At 45.0% G+C, this 14,985-nt stretch overlaps 1 protein-coding gene across 8 annotated transcripts in view; it reads left to right on the top strand.

Moving 5' to 3' along the window:
- The window catches only part of DOCK9 (dedicator of cytokinesis 9), a 1,069,784-nt gene that overhangs the window by 751,278 nt on the left and 303,521 nt on the right, over positions 1 to 14,985 (top strand). For all 8 annotated transcript variants that reach the window (XM_085622123.1, XM_085622117.1, XM_085622120.1 and 5 more), the window contains exon 33: positions 827 to 947. In XM_085622123.1, coding sequence (XP_085478249.1) covers positions 827 to 947 — 121 coding nt within the window. The remainder of the gene's footprint in view (positions 1 to 826; positions 948 to 14,985) is intronic.

Below are 14,985 nucleotides of genomic sequence, written 5' to 3'. Positions count from 1 at the left end.
ACTCTTGCAAATGCAAGACCTATTGCAAATTTGTTTGTGCTCTAAAAACAAAAAGCATTACAAGAGAGCGTGTACTGCGTGTAACGGCAGACAGGACAAAGTTATTTGAGAAAATAGTGCTGGTAGGCTGTAATTAAAGCCTACCAAGTAACAACACACATAACAGAGGGTGTTGCCATGGGATGTACAAAATAAGACACAGTGGTACTTAGGAGGGACTACTAAGCCTATTGACCAATGAACAGCCACTGTTTTTAGTGGACCATGACACAAGCCAATGAAAAATATGGGCAGAGATTGGGTGGAGCTTCAAGTCCCTACCTGAATACAGCATGCCTTGCAGAGCAGCGCATGTGCTGCCCAGGCTCGACCTAAAAACTGACACAAAGATAGCAGACCTGACAGAGAGCCCCAGACCAAACTGCTAAGCCAAGAATGTATTTTTTTAGGAGCGGTCACATTCCAGCTCCGCCCACCGCCTCCCGAAGCTACTTCCCTGCACATTTCTTTAGTAATGGTATATTGGTTTCTGTTTGAATGTTACTGTATACAAACTGTGCCTTTTTAACTCAGCCTGCAGAGAAAATGTGTATTAATCAAACGTTTTTTTAAACTAAATCCATTCAAAGCAGAAGTCAATATAATCTTACTCTTTAGAATCGAGAATGACCTCCAATGTTTTGCAATTTTTGTCATTGTTGTTGACATATGAATAATAGCATTGCAGCATGCCAGCTTCTTCTTAAGCTTTCAATCTTTGTCCTGTCCCACATTCATAAATAATTTCAAAATGTGGTTTTTATTTCCCAATTGTGATTTTTCACAGAGTGCAAAAGATGACTTACTTAGCAGTTTGCCTCCTGGGAATCCTGGAACACCCCAGAAGTGCAGCAACACGCTGGACAGCAGCCTCCACAAAGACCTGTTCGGGGCCATCTCCGGCACTGGTAAGACCTCACTTCTTTACACTGAACTGCTCACCCGGACTCATGGGTTTGCCATTCGAAACAGTCTGTTACGGAACTTTGAAAAATATAAAATACGAGCTGTTGCATTGCTTCTAATTTTTATACACCTCTGAAGTCTAGTAATCGACTGTTGCAGTGTTGACAAAAAAGGGACAACATAGGCTGCCTTAGGGCGCGAGCACAAGGGTCACCCGGCTGCAAGCGAAACTTCGAGAAAGACCTTGAAGTGGCGTAACATAGGCCACATAACTCCTGCGGTGCGGAGGGCCCGAGCTATGGTGGGGCCCCTCCAGCACTGTACATGGGTGGGAGCCCCTGGCTTGAGAGCTCCTGCCTGGGTCCGGAGGGAGGGGAGGCCCACTCCATGTACTTTGCAAGGGCTTGGGCTCAAGTTTGGGTACGCCATTTGTTACTCGGGGAAGGTGAGCAGCAACATTTAAATTTTACAGGGGGCTTTGTAGATCATTGCACCAGAGCTGCTTAAATATTTCCCTCACGTTCATTTGGATGCCAATGACAACACAAGGTGTTAGTGTATATGCAGTGTCTGTCATTAGTGCTGAAACGATGTAAGCATGAACAAGTTCCGCCTTTGAGCATTTCATTAATCAATACCTAATAATGGAAATCAAAACATGTCTATTTACATGTAAAGTGCTCAGTAAGATTGTTACTCCATAAGAAAAAACATTTTATTCAACCCATTTTCGTAGTTGCGCTTGTAACTAAAGAAGCACTTTAAATTAGCACACGATAAGAAAGTCGCTGCTGCATCCCCTTTACCAATGTTTTATTACTGTAAAGTGTCCAAAAATGTAATGTCTCTCGCTCTAGACAAAGGTTTGCCAGTAGCAGAAAAGGTATTTTAGCAAACCTGCGGCTGTTAGAAAGTTCAGATGTGTGATACTGATGAAGTAATAGCGGTACCCATTCCCACTCCCCAATGAGGATCAATTTGCTAAGATTTCTAGTTGCAATCGAAGTGCATCACAATGGCCAATTTGAGTTATAAAATAGGTGCATGTATCTTAAATCAGGAGTATAATGTGCTTTTTGTCACCTGTGTGTGTGCTCTTCTACCACAGAATCTACAATATAAAGTTAAATGAACCACACCTAATATCTGCATAGCCAAGAGCCCCACCGACATCAGTGTGATTCCAGTTTCCTACTTTTCCCTTTGATTAGGGTAGCAGTATATTTAACATATGAAGATGCACAGAGAATATTATGGTATTCACTACCGTTCAGTGGAGAGGGCCAAACCATCTGCAGAGTGTTACCAAACTTTTAAAGTAGCTGAACAGCATAACGTCTGCGTCTCCTGTGTGGAGAACATTCATTCAGTGCATGCTTGCTATCATTACTTACTCCCTATTGAAGAGTGAGATGGTCCTTCTATGCAGAGTTAATTATAGGCAAAAACAAAAAAAGCAATGGAGTGTGTATGGCCATCTTGAAACCGGCTATGGTACTAGGCACGCTTTTTGTTGCTGAGCCAGCCACCCACGGGTTTTACCCTACCTGTGTGGCAGTTACTCCTATGGACCCTACAAATGTAGTGCTCAGGAAGGGTGAATTACCTTGTCATGCAACTATTTTGCCCGTTGCTCTGGTAATCTGTTTAAACTAAATCAATTTGTTAAGCTCCAGGGTAGACTTGACAAATGTATATATTTATTAATGGTATTTTATAAAGAGTGAACATGACCCAAGGGTATCAGAGTGCTGTGTATATGATAAACATAAACGAAGATCTGATACATAAAAAGGACGACTAATAAAAACAAATATCAACTTTTAAGATCTTCAATAAGATATGGTATGTAATAAAAGAGGTATTAATAGAACATCTCCATTTCTTATGCATCACTGGAGTAGACTCTATAGGGTAAAATTCCATGAATCTGCTTGGCTTCGGTTTTGTTTCAGAAAACCAATGGACAATGTTTGTGTGGGTTCCACTTGTATTTGATTTGCTTCAGTCCTGTATTGGCTTTCAGTCATTGTAGCGGCCAGTGAGCCAAGGGGATGGACAAATGCCCAGGACTTAAGTGCCCTTAAGTACGCAAAACCTCTGTTGCTCCAGACACTCTGTTGCACTGTTGGTTTGAGTCCTACACACTGTCTGGATGTGAAGGTACCTAGCTGCCATTGCAACCTATGTTGATCAATTCTATTTTGGGCTGTATGCTGACGACTCGGTGATCTAGGAGGTTGAGCACACATCCCTCCTTGGGCATGTGTCTGCACCTACCCCATTTAGCTTGGTTGTCTCTGGGACGAAGGGGCTGGGTTATATGGTGAGGTAGGGGAGTGGAGAGGTATTTAGGAATACAGTCTATTTCTTCCTATTGATACACCTTGTTTTATTCAAGGCCTGTCGAACTCCTGACTCCTCTTCAGCTGCAGCTGACCCTCACTTAGTGCAAGAGACTGCTGAGAAGATACCGAGTCAATAAGCAAGAACTCTTATCTGAAAAGTATTTTAAAGAAGTCTACCTTCTTCAGTGGACATGTGATCACCTGTCCTCCTCCTGACCTCGCTTAACGCACAAGATGCACAAGAAAAAGTGCAGAAATTGTTAGGCCCCATCAGAGTATGAAATAGAGCAACACTGCAAACAAGGATCGCGTGACACTACTTATGTTGCTCAAAGATCAAATCTTGTAAAGGCAGGCATTTGCAACGGTTTCCCAGGAACTGGCATAGACTTTGGCGCCTTAGAGTTTGCAGCCGTTTGTGGCTGTCTTTCTGCTCACGACTGTCGCTTCAGAGTTCTTCTTTTCTTGACCCCAACCTAGGAAGATGGACTTCAGGGAACCTCTTAATTTTGACTTGAATGGCCCTCCTCCTCTTCCTTCAGAGCCAAGCTGGAACTTGCCAACATCAAACCTCAGTTCCTGAATTTAAGTGTCAACCTGAAACTTAAGGAGACCTCCTCAGCCCCATGAGAGCCGACTCCTACTGGTCAGAGTGTAGCTTGCAGAGTGTCTTATTTAGCTCCTTAAAGTAGAACACGAAAATGGCATAGTAAACTGAGAAAAGCAGAGGATTGTGTTGCCCCCAAACTTATGCTGCAGGAGGAATAAAAACTGACACGGTCACATTACAAACACTTTAAAATATGCCTTGACCTGTCAAGACCTCCAGAATCAGCCAGGTACTATTTGTGTCCTGCTCAGAAAGCCTGAACAGAACAGCATTCTCCAGAAGCTCCTTTTGGTTTGAAACACCAGATTATGTGGGCTATTTTGTGATTTATACTCAATGCCTTCCTATATTCTCTTGGTTGGCATCCTTTATTTGTGGAGGTGGGGTCCTTTTTTAACACATTTTGGCCAAGGTGTTTCACTCCTCTTCAGCTCTCTGTCACAACTCACTCTTTGTATTGTATCACAATCCTGCTTGACATGAAAGTGGATCTTGATGTAGCTGCACATATTAAGGGCTCATATCCCAATGTCAAACATCTGACCCTGGAAGAGAATGAGGACCCTTTCTCCATCTTTGGATTCCGCAGAGGCCTCTGCCGAGGACCTCCAAACCATTTCCTACTTCAGATGTTCACCATAGCCACACCCGGCGCTGAGCACCCTAAAAATGCTGTAACCATCACAGAATGTTCCTGCGCTCCTCTTGCCTATTCTCACAGCCCTGCACCCACTGCATTTACAAGGAATGAAAGGTAGATCCAAAGCTCTAGAATGGATAGACTTTCTGGTGGACAAACAAAATAGAGATGCTCAACAAAATCTGCGACACAAATTCACACAAAAATAATTTCCTTTGTTATCACTGTACATGATGCAATATATCTGAATGCATATGTTTATTCTGGATCATCACAGTGACTTGCACATATATTAGGCCCTATATTACTAAATATAGTGGATAAATTACACTTAATAAGGCAGAATGAATAATATCTCTCCTATCTAAAAACTAATTTGCTTAGCCCAGGCATTCACCTAGTGTGTCTCTTGGCGCTTTAGGAAGGAACAAGTAGGAGGCACCTTTATTTGCTGTCCTCTCTAAATGCAAGATGGTTGTCTTCTAATTTCAAAGGAAGAGAGGATATAATTTTATGAGTCTGTGCCAGAGACCCCAAGCATCTCCCTACAAGTTTAGCCTATCTACGCTTAGGAGCACTAAAGAGACAACTAGAAGCAGAGTACACCAAGGACAGTACTGAGGCATTTTGGTTGGTAATTACGTTATGTTTTGGGGACTGTGTACAGCACTCTACCTGATGGTCCTTTGGCACTGAGCTTTAATGTGGTTAATATTGCTGGAACAGGACCGTGTTGTTATTTGACATCTAAACATGGCAGTGGAGAGAATTGCACGTAAGTGGTAATTTAGGGAATTCCATAGATTAGGGGTGCATACAGCAGGCAAAGCGTGACTCTGAATCTAGGCCCTCAACAGACCAGGAGTTCAGTTGTGTTCTGAATTACTTGTAGTTTGTCTGAAATATTTTCTGGGAGGTCAGAGAGAGCCAGTTTGCATAATCAAGTATTGAGATAATGGTAGCAGCAATGACCAATCTTTTGGCATCTTCAGTGAGGTAGAGAACCCTAAATAGGAATATGCAAGGGGACGTGCTAGACTAAAGAGAGATTACAGTTGATCTTAACCACAGGCTTGGGACAAATAGGTGCAAACTGTCAAATACTCTCTACATAAAAGAATCTTCTCCGGCCTCCTGTCTGCTCCTGGTTTGGTTATGGACGCTGGTTCCGCTGTGGCAGACATGCTCAGTCCAGTTTTGGTTGTACTGGATTTACAACTTCCTTTTGTGGAATTGTCAACAGACCCTTTACTTGGCATTCTACATCCTGGCTAGTCTAACATAGAACCTGTCCTTCCTTATAGTGACTGTCTTTTCGATATCCTAATGGGTGCTCAGGCTAAACCTGAAACAGGGCTCCCTGTGGACTGCTCTATTTCTCACAGGCATCGCCCAGCACCAAAGGATTCCTCCTGTCTCCTTAAACAGCCATCAAATCAGAGCTTTGTGGTACAGGCTGCTTTAGCCTCCCAAAATTTTGATTTTATCCTCCTGTGCCTCTGAAAAGAAAGGCCAGGAAATTTGACGCTCGTGGTGGGCGTATTTTATCTACTTCCTGCTCTGCCCTGTGATCTCTGAACACTTCGTATGTCCTCGCCTGCTTCTCCCACACCTTGTGGGATTCAGTGGAACACCTCTTACCCACCTTTCTGAAGGAATCCCAGAATGCTCTTGTTCCATTGCTACGAGATGGGCAACAAGCTGGCACATGTAGCATCAGCTGTGGTATGGATACCACCGATTCTGTTGGTTGGGCTATAGCCTCTTCCATAGCTCTATGTCGCCGTGCATGGGTGCGTACTTGTAGGTTATCGGAGGCTGTGCAAACTAATTTGATGGACATGCCCTTTGATGGCGTCTCTTTTTGGCGCACATGCTGACTCAGCTTTACGCCGGTTACGAGATAGTCATGGTGGCACAAAGTCTTAACTCCATTGTTGTACTAGGTTTGTCGGGGACAATTTGTTTCCCCTTGTTTAGGCCCTTATCAGCCTTCATAGGGCATAGTACAGTGTTTAATTTGTAAAATATTAAGTGCAGGTGCTCAACTGCTTTTAGGAGACCATACCCACTTACTTTGTCTCCACCCTCATCTGGCACTGCTGAAAGCCAGATGTAATACCTGATCTTAATTACAACAAGGGAGCCTTCCTCAAGTAAGGTTTTGATGGGAGGTTCCTCCTGCCCGAGAAAATGTTGAGAAAAATGAATTCAAAGTGCATTTAAAGTACCATTTTGAAATAAATTGGCTAAAATGACTAATGCACTGAAAAGGGACACCTATTATTACTGCTTTATGGGCTCCCGTCTTCCTATTGTTTATACCTATGCTCATAAATAAAATGCCATGCCAGAGCTAACGGAGGGTTGAGGGCTGGCAGTGGAGCAATAGCAATGTAGACCGAGGCAGAGAAAGGATGAAAAATGTGAAGAAAGGAGAGCGCGCGTCAGGCAGATGGTACTGGCCAGTGACTTTGGTATCACAGATGGTGCTAATTTTGACCAAAATAATCCAGGAGTTTGTCATAATATTGTTGTGATGCGCATTAGTTGTTCCTCTGGGCATCTGGGTTAGACAGTTCTTGAAAGATGCTTAAGATTTCAGTTATTGGGTCAGACCTTGTAGATTATTTTTGTAAATTAAGACTTTTTGGCTCTCTTTATGGCACTATGGAGCCTTACTGGTATCTCTTAGAGAGGGACTATCTTCAGTTAAAGTAGTCTTGTGCAACTTGCATTACAAGTTGAGACGGGTTTGTTTCATCTTCACTAGCACCAAAATGAACCATTTTTAGTGGATTTAATGCCAAATTTAGTGTTTCTTGTTTTGGTTGGGCCAACTCGCAGAGAGCGATGGATGTATTGTGGTATAGATTGCCTAGTAAGGCTTCAGGGTCATCCGAGTTGAGAAAGGTATTTGTAACAACATTCTATGTTACCTCAAGCTCTTTTGTGCTGACATATTTGTAACACCTGGATGGCATGATTGCATATCTTTCTTTCAATCAAAACGCAAATCAGTTACACAAAGCTGTCTCCTAGTCCATTCATGTATATCATATGGAAAAATCTGGAATGAATGGTGCAGGTGTCCTCAAGTCAAACGTAAAAAGGTAGCTGACTTAAGATGTGTTGAATGCTAATCGCTGTGTTTGTGACATTTATGCTTTTCACAGGCATCAAGGAGGTTAGTGGATTGAGCTCAATGATGACAAATTTAACAAAATATACGCTTACTAGCTCCCTCCATGGTCATTATTTGCAGTCCAACACAAGACATTTGTTGTTTACTCATTATCAAAGTTCAATTGCCATAAAATAATAGATCCAATTTAACTTCAACACATAGTATTTGAATCAGTTGAATCGAGGACTGGAAATGTTCCCTGGCGTTACATCGTGTGTGTTACAACGTCGGCATTGGTTGTTATTAGCACTCCAGACTTTACATTTAACCACATAAAGTTGATTTATGAAGGAGCTTTGCAATCACAAAGGCTGGATTTTTAAAAAAGGAAACAAACATTATCAGGTAAGACAAGGAAAAAAACATAGATGAAAGGAAAAGTAGAGAAAGGGTGTAGAAAGGAAGGAAACCCCTTTTATGTCAGCCTCAGCAAACTGGAAATACGTTTTGTATTATTTCATGGGCGTGTATTCAGAAGCCATTTTTTGTTTGGGGGAATTCTTTAAAACCCAGGTGGGCAGTGTGATGTGCTGGCACCTGAGGGTACCACGAGGAGCTTGCACCAGGGAAGTACGTCGACCCGTCCTCCCCCTACACTTCCTGTCACTCTGTTTGTCTCTCTTTATCCGGTTCGTGGCCTGATTGCCGGAGCTCATTAATTTGCACAGAAATCCAATATCTCTCTCCAGCATTAGGCCAATTAAATCCTTTGTCTTCGCTACTAATTGGCCTGCCACACTGTGCAAAACGAACTTGCATCACTCAATGCCAGCAGCACACCCAAGCTTCTAGAACAAACCGATCAAACTTTCATTGGCTTGTGAAGCCATGGCAGACGCTGAACATTGCAAAATTAACAGATGCCACTTTTCAGGTGCCCATGAAGAAACTGTGGACAGACAACATCTCCGAACAAGCAGATTCTACCATTCAGTTACCTATGTGACACGCTCAAGAAAAAGCAGAGTTGGTTACTTACTTGGTTACTGCCTTTTTAAGAGGCCTGCTGCTGCACGCTGCTACTTCAATAAATAGTGCCGGTCTGTCGGGGGAATAGCGCGTGTGTGCCTCGTGATGATTAGGCGGGCCAGAGGCCTGAAATGTAAAAAAAGTTATGCAGTCTGCAGTGGCAGACACAGCTCCACAGGACCAAATCCAGCCCAATCAGTGACCCGCCCACCTGAAACTCTGACTCAAGGCATGGATTACTCATCGCCTCAGCTCTTCACCGGAAAGGCATAGTGACAACGGTCGATTATGTTGTGGCACACTACACACGTTGTGCAGTTTTTTTTTTTTTTGTAAACTGTTTTTATTATTTTCTTGCACAAGGCATATACATTGCAGACATAATTGAACCAATCCCCATAATCATTACTTTTGTATTGATTAACATTGTGGCACTTGGTGTTATAAAATCGCAAACATTTCTTTAAACTGGTGAGTGTCCTCATTTTACATTTCCAACTCTCCTTCATCTTCATTGTCTGAGTCCTCCTCTACTTCAATCTCAGGTGGTTCACAAATGTTTCCCCTGTATTTATTCCATGCCCCCCATATCCTGATCCATTTCCCGGGGCAGCCCCTATTTACAAATACTGTTTTCACTGCCACCATGGCCAAATCAAGATCCCTACACCAGACTGTCAGTGACGGTGTCTCTTGCGCTCCCCACTTTTGTGCGATATTGCGTTTTGCCACCATTATCCCCATTGTTACCCACCCCTGTGCAGGGCGGGTGAGGTCATTTGGCTCCCACACATTTAGAATGCATCTTCTAGGCTCGGGCGCCAGTGATATTTCCACCACTTGTGAGATAGTCCTCATTACTTTTATCCAATATTCTGCTATCCTGGGACATTCCCACAAGATATGGAGGAAAGTGCCCTCCTCCCCACAACTTCTCAGGCAATACGGATGTGGTGCCGACCCTATTGTGTGTAGGATACATCTAGTGTAATAAGCTCTATGCAGGATTTTTAATTGTACAAGTTTAAGTCTGGACGGTATTCCCACCTCCCGCGGTGATGCTAGTGCCTCTCGCCATTCATAGTCGTCGAAATCGCCCACCTCTCGTGCCCATTTTTCCATGAGCGCCCCATGAGGATCCGGGAGGTTGTTCACTATCTTTCTATATGTGAAGAAAATGGCTCATTTATACATGCAATCTGTCAAAAGCCTATCCTCCAAGGGGGTGGCTTCAGGGACCTCTGTGCCCGGTGGAATGGCCGCCCGTAGCGCATGGCTAATCTGCAGGTAACTAAAGCGTTCAGAGGGTGCCAGGTCGTACTGCGCCCTAAGATGCTCAAACGTGGCTACTCCTCCCTTATGCCACTGTAGCTATCCCAATTGCATCCCACTTGTCAAAGCCCTTGCAGTGTCCCAAGCCGCCCAGCCGCTGTGTCACCCACAAGGGGGTGAGCTGTGTTATCTTTCCTGCCCATCCCATTTTGCCCTGTGCTATATGCCAGATATCAACCGTCAACCTAGTGGGTCCGAGTAGTTTCGGTGCGCGCTTTTTGTTATATAGTGCGCACATCATACCTTCCACCCCAAACCCACTTCTATCTGCCCTATAGGCGGGATTCGCCTGTGAAGCATGCACCCATTGATTAATGACTTTCAAGTGCGCCGCCCAATAATATAGCTGGATGTCCGGCAGCGCAATACCCCCATCAAACCACCCTTTGTTAAGCTTGCGTTGTGCGATGCGTGTCGGTTTGTTCCCCCACATTAGCCCCGCGACTTGTGCTGCAATGTGCTTGTAGTACGGGGGCGGCACTGAGTATGGCGTATTTTCTAGGCCGTACAGAAATCGAGGCAGCGCCATTATCTTAAAAAGCGCTGCCTTCCCAAGCAGCGTTAGGGGGAGAGTCCACCAGTGAGTGACATCCCTTTTTAGATGGTCCAGGGGGGGCAAAAGATTTTTCTTAAAAAATTCCTCGGGATCCGGGGTGACGTAGATTCCCAAATATCGGAATCTCTCTACCGAAATATGCAATGGGCAATCCTCCGTGAGCTGTGGTGGCGGGCCTCGGAGTATGAAAAGTGTGGAATTGGACCAATTGATAGTGTAGCCCGATGCGCGGCCAAACTGCTCACATATATTGAGAAGCACCAGGATGGAGCGTCTAGGGGAGGCCAGGTAAAGCAGAACGTCATCCGCATAGAGCGAAATGCGATCCTCCCAGTCCGGTGACCATCTCAGTCCACGCATCTGAGGCTCCCACCTGATCCATGCCGCCAGTGGTTCCAACACCAGTGCGAACAGCAATGGTGACAGCGGACAGCCCTGCCTCGTGCCTCGGGACAGTGGGAAGTCCTCAGATACGTGTCCATTCGCCGTTACATGAGCCATCGGCTTTGTATAGAGTAGGCTGACCCACGCACAAAACCGTGGGCCAAACCCTAAGTGTGTCAAGACCGCAAATAGGAAGGGCCACTCCACCATATCGAACGCCATACGGGCGTCCAATGACAGGATAACTGCTGGTTCCTGAAGGTAGGGTACACGGGCCATCACTCCATGCAGTCGCCTCAGATTGAGCGCCGTGTTTCTATTAGGCATGAACCCCGATTGATCCGGGTGAACCAGGGTCACGAGATGCGGGGTAAGCCGCAACGCTAGGACCTTTGCTAATATTTTAGGCTCCGCATTGATTAAAGAAATGGGCCGATAGGATGTACATTCTTCTGGGGGCTTCCCTGGCTTGGGGATCGCCACTATTGTGGCCACACGTTGATCCCACGGGAATTCTCCCTTTATCAAACTCTCTCGGTACATATTCAGTAGGTGTGGGGCCAGCGTCCCTGCCAACTTTTTATGGAGCTCTACGGGGATTCCATTAGGTCCCAGCGCCTTTCCCGTCTGTAAGGCGCCGATTGCCACCTGCAGCTCCTCAGTTGTCAAATCCGCCTCCAGCGCGAGGGCTGTCTCTGGGACCAGCTTGGGCATCTCCATATCCCTGATGTATGTCAGTGCCTCCTCCATTGTCATCTCTGACTGTGTCGCGTATACCTGCTGAAAGTGTTGCGCCAGCCTGTGCACTATGGCTCGTGGGTCGGCGTTCATTACACTATCTGTCGTTTTGAGCTGCGTTATCCATTTTCTATCCCTCTCCCTCTTATCAAGCCACGCCAACAGTTTCCCTGCTTTATCTCCGGTCTCATATATTTTGTGTCTTGTTGTTGCAAGCCCACGTACAGTCACCTCCCTCAGATGTTCCCTATACAATTGTTGTTGTAGGCGTAAGGCGTGGGCCGTATCGGGAGTCGGGTCCTGCGAATGTTGTGTTTCCGCCTTTTGTAGCTCAGATTCTAGGGCAGTGAGTTCTCTACGCTGTTCTTTCTTTTAGCCTGAGATACCTGAGATAGCCTGCCCCCAGAGCACTGTTTTATAAGCCTCCCAGAGGGTGGACGGGGACTGGACCGTCCCGACATTATCATCGAAGTATTGCTTTGTAGATTTGCGTATGGATTTTATAATCTTGGGCACTGTCAAATAACCCGGGAATATGGTGAATATTCGCCGCCTTCCCCCTTGGTGATACTTGTATGTTAAGACCATAGGCGAGTGATCTGATATGCCTCTGGGCCGGATGTCCACTGAGTCTACCTGTCTGAGACTCTCCGAGGAGGCCATAAAGTAGTCTATTTGTGATAAGCTATTATGTACCGCCGAGTGGAAAGTGTACTGACATGTCGTGGGATGTCGATGTCGCCAGGTGTCCACTAGCCCCATTGCCTCCAGAAATCCGCCTAGTCGGGATCCCGCCCCCACCCGCTCCCTCACAGGGTGCCGATCCCTATCTCCGTCCACCACGTCATTAAAGTCCCCCCCGAACAGTAGCCCGCCCTCCGGGAGATCAAGGAGGAATTCACTCAGGGCGGGAAGCGCCACTGCCTGCAGCGCCGGAGGGATATACACCGATACTATATTGATAGAGTGCCCTCCCACTGACCCATCAGCGCCGCGAATCGGCCACTCATGTCCGTCTTTATCTTATGTATTATAAGTGGTGATTGTTTACTTACCAATATACCTACCCCTCTAGATCCCGACGTGAACTCAGAATGTGCCACCATCCTGAACCCCCATCTATCTAATGCTTGACATGCCCTCCCAGTGACGTTGTGCAGTTTTTGATGTGAGTTGGTACTGACTTGTAGACCCGGCCCTGATAAATAAGTGCCGGTGCTAAGCACCGGAAACCACCGGCACAAATTAAGCACTGACAGAGCGCTTCTCTCCCTTCCAGAGTTACACCCAGTGCAGTGTTTCTGCTTGCTGCATGTGCTTTTCTTCTAATTTATGCTGTCAAGGGCAGATTTAGTTTCCAGCCATCTGGAACAAATCTTACTTTGCGGTCTCCTGGGAGCCTGTTCTTACAGTTTCTTTTTGCAGCTTGATTTCTCCTTTTCGAGTACTCACTCTATGTGGGTATTCTGTTTATGTTGTGCAGATGCACTATAGCCTTGTTCGTCATTCTTCGGGGACCTTATTTTGTATGCCTTAGGGGCCTTTTGTGAGCTACCTAAGCACTTAGTATGCCTTATAGTGACTTCAGCGTCATCTTTTCTCTGCTTCTTATGTCCATATGGGCAATAATGGTACCACAGGCAGGCAAACTGTTTGTCCTGGGTAACTTTCGTTCCGGTCTATGACACTCTTTGGTGTGGACCGTCACTTTGTTCTGTTTTACTTTGTGGGACACATGGATTTTCTCCTACTCATCTTTGTGTTTCTATTGGTTCGGACTTGGGCTCCACGAATCCGCCTCCCTCTTATGGTGTATTCATTTTCCCTTGTGCCCTTGTGGTATCAGTATCTTTTTGGCCTATTAGTTCAAATTGCGTACCGCTTTCTTGTGTAAGCCCTTGTTCTACTTTATTGTGCTCCTGATGCTGTTTATCTTAAGAAGGCTAGTATTCTTGCATCTGCTTTTACACTTTAGGTGTTCTTAACTACCTAATCGGGTTAAGGCATGGCGGTTGCTTCCTGCGTTTTTCTTTTTACTTATGTCTGCCATTGCACCTGTGGGGTAGCTGTTGTCTCTGCTGTTCTTTTCAGTTCTGTTCTCCTGGGACACCAGTCCCCTTGATCCATGTCTGGTATCCTTATTTCACAGTAGACTAGGTTTCCCTTTCTTACCTGAATTTTTCATCCCTCCACTTCCACCTTTGTGGTGTCTTTTTTCTATAGGACAGATTCCGTTTACCCTCCTTTTTTGATGGAGGTATTTCATTACTTTTTATTTGGGCTAATCTATCTTCTCTAAAGTTTCCATGGAGCGTTAGTCAGCTTTCTACCTGTTTCTCATGCTTCCGTGAGTTGGACAATGTGTGATTGTCATAATCAACTATCTGTTGCCCTCAGTTTCCGCTAGCCTTCTGTTTCACCCTAGCGGTCGTCTTCTTCATTTTATTCTTCTCTTTCATGGTGGAATTTCGACATGCTGTTTGTTTTTTGCTTAACCTGTTACCACCTGTTGACACCCTTCCTCAATCGGCGGTGTTGGTTCTTGGGCGATTGCCCTTGTTTTCTGTAGTGAGTGATACCTTCCCCTTCCTACTCTTATGTGGCATTGCGTTGCTGTTTTCCAGCTTGTCTTTCTGTCTCCTCCTCAGTTACTGTTGTAACTTCTTCTTTTACAACGGTAGGTTGTATCATCTCTGTCCTTCCTTGGTTATCTCTGTCTGTGGAGTGTCCTCCGTTCCACCACTTTTCGTCCTTCCACTCACTAGCGGAGGACGAGGGTTACCTTCGGAGGAATAGATATACTTTTGCTGTACCCTTATTAACTTGTGTCTCTACAGGAATATGTATGTTTTTTGTAGGCATATATACAATTATCCTGGATGTATATGTCTCTACCTGTATATACCTATCTCTTGTATATGTTTTTTACTTCAGGGATATATTTGTGTGTTTTGCACAAAGGGTCGTCTGGCCTTCTATTTTGTACGTCACTGCATTTTAAATGCTCCCTTATTGGTTGACTTGGTTCAACCTTCTTGGTTGTACTTGTCTATTTCCTTCCTTCTCTTCAATAAGCGTCTCCATTATATATTCAGGAGGATGCCTTATATATCTATCAAGTTTCTCACTATAAGAGCAGTTTCTTACCATTCTTGTTGTTTTTCTAGACATGCTCTTCAGCATTCATCGCTCTCCACTTTCTCCATCATTCTATGATTGGAAGTTCCATTTTTTCACATCTGTTTTTCAGGATAGTTCCCTCAATGATCAGTGGCT

The sequence above is a fragment of the Triturus cristatus genome, chromosome 8 (assembly GCF_964204655.1).
Source record: "Triturus cristatus chromosome 8, aTriCri1.1, whole genome shotgun sequence".
Taxonomy (NCBI): domain Eukaryota; kingdom Metazoa; phylum Chordata; class Amphibia; order Caudata; family Salamandridae; genus Triturus; species Triturus cristatus.
This window is presented reverse-complemented; position numbering and strand designations above follow the sequence as displayed.